Raw genomic sequence first — 6,000 nt, 5'->3', positions numbered from 1 at the left:
GGGCAGGAAACAGAGTTGGGGGACAGCTGGAAAGAGCTGTGCCCCATCCCAATTCTGGGGGCGTGAGGATGCTCCAAAAGTGGCCCCTCATCGATCCCACCTCAGTCCCCACCCCAGGAGATTTTGGGGAAGCTAGGGGGGCCTTTCCTAATGTGGCCTCAGCCACCCCAAACCAGGATGGAGCTACGTGGGGAGGGGTGGGAACCCCATAAAAAAGGGGGCAGGACCCCCATTACTGCACCCCTGGAGCCTCCACCAGCCCGACGGCCCCTGTCTGGGGGGACCCGGGGGGTGCCGCCGTGGGGCTGCCAGGATCCCGTCAGCCCCGGCACAAAGAGGAATGCGACGAGCACATGGTTCCCATTAACCCCGGAGAAATCTTTTTTTTTCTTTCTTTCTTTTTTAGTGTTGGTTTTTTTTTTTTTAAGGTTATTCTTTTTTCCCCCTAATTTTCCGCAGCTCGGCTGGGGAGGAGGAAAAGCGGCAGCTCTGGAGGGTGAGGATTTGGGCGAGGGCCGGCAGCGCCGGAGCCCGACCGGGGTTTCGCCGGTGGGGAGGGAGGGGAGGAGAAAGAGAAGCGCTCGGGGTTCTTTTTCCTCTTTAATCCCTTCCCTGCTTGAGTCAGAGGCTGAAGTCACCGGCGGGAACATCCCGAAGCTGTTCCCCCACCTCGAGGGGAACTGGCTGCCCCCTGAGAGGATGTGCTGACCCCCATGAGCGGGATTCTGGGGGAGCGGAGCCGCATGAGAGCGGGCAACTCATCACACAGGTATTTATCAAGCTGCTGATTCACCTCAGGGGCAAATCCTGCTTCACCAATGCAGTGACCTGGCTAAAGCCTCGGGGTTCCCCCCCTCCAAACCATTCCATTTGGGAAGGGGAAGCTTCGCCCCGGCTGTTTTTCCCATTGGGAAGTTGAAGAAACAGCCCTGTTCCTTCCTGAGCGGGGTTTATCGGGGTCGGGTGCATCCTGCTGGGGCTGTGCTCGGGGGCTGTGTCGGCGACAGGGATGTGGTCATTCATGGCACTGTGCCTCAGTTTCCCAAAAATAAAGGGGAAAAATTTCCTGGAAAAATAGAGGGGTTCCACTGAGCTGGAAGTGATTAGTTGGGAATTAGGGATAAGGAGGGAGGGAACGGGGATGTAGAGACACTCCAAAAAAGGGGTTGCAAAGGCAAAGTCCTATGGCAACCCCATTTTTAAGAGGAAAGGTGGGGTTTTTCCTGCTGCCCACAGGGAGTGTAATCCCAGGTGGGAGCAATAAGAGGAAATAAAGGGGGTTAAAACACTTATAAAAGGGAGGGATTTGGCCACAGAGGCGTGAAAATGGGAGATTCCAGCTGCTGCTTCCCCAGGACCCTTTGCCCTGTGTCCTCCCAGGCACGAGACCTTTTACTGCCGTGACGTGGGATGGGGACGGTCGCTCCTTCTCCCTTTCCGGCAGGAGGGAGGCGGGTTGATGCCGAAGGGCAGCACGGCTGCAGGAGCTGCTGGTGCGCCTGGGAGCTTTATCTTATTTTCCCTAAAATCAACCCCAGGTCCGGCCCTTCCGCGGCTCCAGGGATGCTGCCAGGGAAGGCAGAGAAGAGGATGGCTTCATCCATCTTCATCACTCTGGTGCCACCACGGAGGGACGTGGCCACCAAGGAGAAAACCCACGAGGAGTCACAGCCAGAGTGCGCCGAGGTCCCCGGCACCCACTGCCCCCGGATCCCGCCGTCACCCCCCGCGCTGCCCAACGGAGGTGAGGGGTGTCCACGGGGGGCTGCGAGCGGTGCCGAGAGGATGATGATGGTGCTGAGGATACTGTGGAGATGCTTTGCTAAAGGACACGCAGGCAGGAGGGGGTGTGGGGTTTTTTTGGGAGTTATTCCCAAAATCCCTGCACCCATCCCGGGATGGATCCGGCTGGCAGGGAAGGGCTGTGTTTGCTCTCCACTGCCGGGCACTTATCGGTGCTGTTTGTCCCCTCTGTCCGGGATGGCGTTTGCTTTTGGGGCAGGTCAGCGAGCGCTGCTGCAAAGCTGTTGGGGCGTTACTGTGACAGGGCGTTACTGTGACAGGGCATTACCATGGGGTGGGACATTATCGCTCCCCTAAACCCCCCCCATCTGTCTTTCGCTGCAGAAACCCACCCAACTGTGCCTGTGTCTTCATTCCCGCCGGTCCTCATCCTCTCTGAAGCCCCCCAGCCCTTGTCCGCGGAGTCACTGTGTCCGGCACTGCAGCAACTGGACCTTGCAGCACCCACCACCCTCCAGGTGAGGATAATGGGGTGCAGACCCCCCAGTGCCTCAGTTTTCCCACCTGCAGGAGCATAAATAATGTGGCTTCACCTTCCCCTGCTTTCCGGGCCCCTTCTGAATTAAAGCCGCCCAAACTTTGCCAGGAGCAAGTGGACAAGCTGCAGCGGCAGGATGCGAACGGGTACCCGGAGCGGGACGGCTCCAGAGGTAAGGGGGACAAAGCCGTGCATGGGCTCATCCCGAGTTAGGGAGACTGAGTCAGGCAGCTCCGAACCCCTGTCCCTGCTTCCCACAGACATCTGTGCCTTCTGCCACAAAGCACTGGGGCCGCGGGAGCCGACGGTGGAGGCGATGCGGAAGCAGTACCACCCCGGCTGCTTCACCTGCCGCACGTGCCAGCGGCTCCTGGCCGGGCAGCGCTACTTCCAGAGGGATGGGCAGCCCATGTGTGACACCTGCTACCAGGTACCATCCTCTCTTGGGGACAGCCAGCACCCTCGGGGTGGGAGCTGGCATCTCACGCCGTGTGTTCCCTAAATCCCAGGCCACGCTGGAGAAATGTGCCAAGTGCCAGGGGCTGATCACGGAGCGCATCGTCCGTGCCCTGGGCAAGGGTTTCCACCCCGGCTGCTTCTCCTGCGCCGGCTGCGGCCGCGCCATCGGCGCCGAGAGCTTTGCTGTGGACGAGCAGGGCGACGTGTACTGCGTGCCCGACTTCTACAGGTTGGCAACGGGGGAGCGTCCCCCAGCTTGGAGCTGGGGTTTGGGAGCTGGGGTCTGGCTGTCCCCGTCACCCCACAGGGTTCACACCACTGCTGTTTGCCCCCACCAGGAAATATGCCGCGGTTTGCAGCGCCTGCCAGCGCCCCATCGTCCCCTCTGAGGACAAGGACACCTACAAGATCGAGTGCCTGGGACGCAGCTTCCACGAGAGCTGCTACCGCTGCGAGGTACAGCCCCGGCGGGGCTGGGGGCCCCCAAAGCCGAGGGGGGGGCACTGAGCCTTGGCTGGCACAGGGTCCACAGCCCCCAGGGTTATTTGTTATCCCACAGTTTATCTTGTAAGCGATGGGGAGGGGGAAATAAATCAATCAATCAGGTGGTGGTGGTGATGATGTACCTGGAGGAGACCTTCGGCTTCGCAGGATTTTGATGTAGTTTGTGCTTTTTCCAAGTGCTGGTGGGTTTTGCAGGAAAACGGGAAGTGATGCAACGTGAGGACCCCCTAAAACATGTTGTCCCTTTCCCCTCTCACCCCCAGAGCTGTGGGACGCCACTGTCCCCAGAGCTGACGGAGGACGGGTGCTACCCCCTGGACAGCCACCTCCTCTGCAAGTCCTGCCACGTCCGCTGGCGGAACGAGTCGTCCTGCTGAGACCCCGTGCCTCATCCATCTCTGTCTTCCAGTGCCAGCCACCAGAAAGGGGGTGTTTTGAGGGTGACCCTGGGTGTCTGCTGCACCTCAAAATTCCTGCAGAACTGGTGTTTTCATCTCCAGAATGTACCTGGGACCCCGACACCCAGGGCTGGCCAGGGGAGCAGCGTGGATGTGTCCCGACACAGCTCTGCGCTCACCATGAACATGAAATGCCCTCACAGAGCAGCAACGGCAGAGCAGAAGTTTTATTCTTTATTTCTTTTTTAAAACTCCTTCTTCAAGGCCAGTTTGGTTTTCTTGGGTGTTTTTTCTTCCTTCTTGAGCTTCTTTGGGGTTTCACTGAAATATTTCTCTCTGTAGAGAGTGGGCACTGATTTAGTTACTCGCAGTTAAATAAAACCCCGAGTCTAAAAACTCTCATTCCTTTCATCCGCCCTGCATTCCAAACCTATCAAATCTGAGTTTAAAAATAAGGGAAAAAAGCCACTTTTTGGATTTTATAGGCGTGGCAAGTCAGGTCATTCAGGTCCATAACAGTTGATTTTGGGGTACGGCTATTTGGCAGATGCCACTGTCAGCCGGGGGAGAGCCAAGGTTGTTTTTTGGGAGTGTACTTGAGATTTGGTGATTTCATGGTGTTGATAAAAGGGTTTTAGGTGGTGATTTGGGGTTTTTTTGCTGGCTGTCTGTCCTGGAGCCGGCAGAGGGCAGCTGGAGCGCAAATTCCTCCATCAGGCAGCAAAACTCCAGCTAAATGCATCCAACGGCCCCGTTTCTGCACGTTTTTCGAGATAATACCACTCTGTCATCGGAAACTTTTTGATCTTCTCTTAGTCCAAGCCCCAAACCAGCAGAAATTAGACCCTTTCTCTGCACATCCAACATCTGCACAACCGATGTTGCCGGTGCTCAGTGGTTTTGTTCGTGAGGGCATTGCAAACCAGGCGGAGAAACATCTCAACTTTCTTTTTAACTGAAAGTGCTTAAAAAGCCACAAATAGAGAGCAGAAAATAGCAAGAGCATGGGAGATGATGTTTAATGCTTTCCTGATGGAAAGAGGGAGCTGTAAACAAAGAAAACCACCACCAGAGCAGCAGCTCTGGGCTCCTGGTAACCTCCGACATCTCTCCCGTGTGCTGTATTTATGAATGAAGGGGTTAATGATGGTTAATTAATCACATCAACAACTATTTCCTGATGACTCTTCCCAGTCTACAAAGCTGATTACTCAGCATTCATTAACGAGCGTCTCCAGCCCATCAATCAGCTCATAACTCGCTATAAACAAATTTATAAATAAGATGTTAAAGTTGCGGTTTGTCCCGGTCACGTAAGTTGGTGGCTTTGGGTCTCGTTGGGCAGGAACTTCGTGTCCCATGCCAGGGAATTCCCGTGCTCAAAGTCAGCTCTCTCTCTTTCCAAAGTTTGTGATTCTGTGGAGAAAACCAGGCATCAAAATGATGCTAAAAAAAAGTAAAAAGATGTGGTGGTGGCCAAAGGGAGCAGGAAAGGGAAGACCCAGGAGTTGCTTGGTTTTGTGCAATAAGGGTATTTTTCCAAGCAAGGTTTTTGGGGAGGATGGAAGTGCTGACGCTGAGAGGTGTTTTGGATGTGTTATTCCAAGCTGTGCTATCCCTCCACAGAGGAATGGTGGGAAGAGGTTGGATATTTCCCCCACAAAGCAACCCAGGATGCACTGTTGGCAGTGGGACTGCGGTGAGTTTTGGCTGGAGGGAGGCAGGGAAATGCTTTTATTGACATGAAGCCTTGGAGAAGGTCCTGGAAAGCGAGGAGAAAGGAAAGGCACAACTGGAGAGTTTGGCAGTGCAACAAATGGATGCAGAAATGGTCAGATTTGGCATGTTTTTCCCAGAGCGGAGGATGACAAGGGACAGGGATGGATGGACACAGAGGTAAGAGGATAAAAGGCTGATTTAAGCCTTTTTCTTCCCAGATAAGAGGAGAAGTGTTACTAGCCGAGGCACAGGGAGCGTCACTATGGAAAGCACAACCTCGTGTTTTCCCTCGGGAGGATCTCGAGGAATTTCAAGCTGCGTGCAGGAGAGAGATCCTGCAGGGGTGAGACTGCGGGAGCTGGATCCCGTCCTGCTGCCAAGCAAACCCTCGCCGGCTGCGATGGCTCAGCCCACCCTTGAGCTGCTCACCCTGTCACGAGCACTTCTGCGAGTGCCCAGGTTTGCTGGCAAAAGTAAACTGAACACATCCCACATGGAGCAATAGGATTTTGGGGGGCTGGGATTCCCCAAAACCTTGTGGAGCCCCCCAAGACCACCCAGATTTAAAAACCATTTGAGGTCTCTCATCCCAGTGGCAGTGGACAAGGGCAGAGAGGATCCCAGCCCTCTGAACGCCAC

General features: G+C 55.4%; 1 protein-coding gene across 1 annotated transcript; it reads left to right on the top strand.

Moving 5' to 3' along the window:
• The first annotated feature begins 497 nt into the window (after positions 1-497).
• FBLIM1 (filamin binding LIM protein 1) lies at positions 498-4,092 on the top strand. Its single transcript, XM_051771568.1, has 8 exons — positions 498-769; positions 1,539-1,744; positions 2,128-2,261; positions 2,372-2,453; positions 2,542-2,711; positions 2,791-2,969; positions 3,079-3,196; positions 3,508-4,092. The coding sequence occupies exons 1-8, from the start codon at positions 714-716 to the stop codon at positions 3,619-3,621; spliced, it is 1,059 nt and encodes a 352-aa protein (XP_051627528.1). The 5' UTR covers positions 498-713; the 3' UTR covers positions 3,622-4,092.
• Positions 4,093-6,000: the final 1,908 nt, after the last annotated feature.

The sequence above is a fragment of the Manacus candei genome, unplaced genomic scaffold (genome assembly GCF_025592945.1).
Source record: "Manacus candei isolate 608988 ecotype Guabito, Panama unplaced genomic scaffold, ASM2559294v1 h1tg000136l, whole genome shotgun sequence".
Taxonomy (NCBI): Eukaryota; Metazoa; Chordata; class Aves; order Passeriformes; family Pipridae; genus Manacus; species Manacus candei.
This window is presented reverse-complemented; position numbering and strand designations above follow the sequence as displayed.

Bases quoted from the DNA above. Each gene is read 5' to 3' on its own strand.
- FBLIM1 (XM_051771568.1), top strand. From the start codon at position 714: ATGAGCGGGATTCTGGGGGAGCGGAGCCGCATGAGAGCGGGCAACTCA. The intron at 770-1,538 runs GTATTTATCAAG...AATCAACCCCAG, and splicing joins GCGGGCAACTCATCACACAG to GTCCGGCCCTTCCGCGGCTC. The intron at 2,712-2,790 runs GTACCATCCTCT...CCTAAATCCCAG, and splicing joins TGTGTGACACCTGCTACCAG to GCCACGCTGGAGAAATGTGC.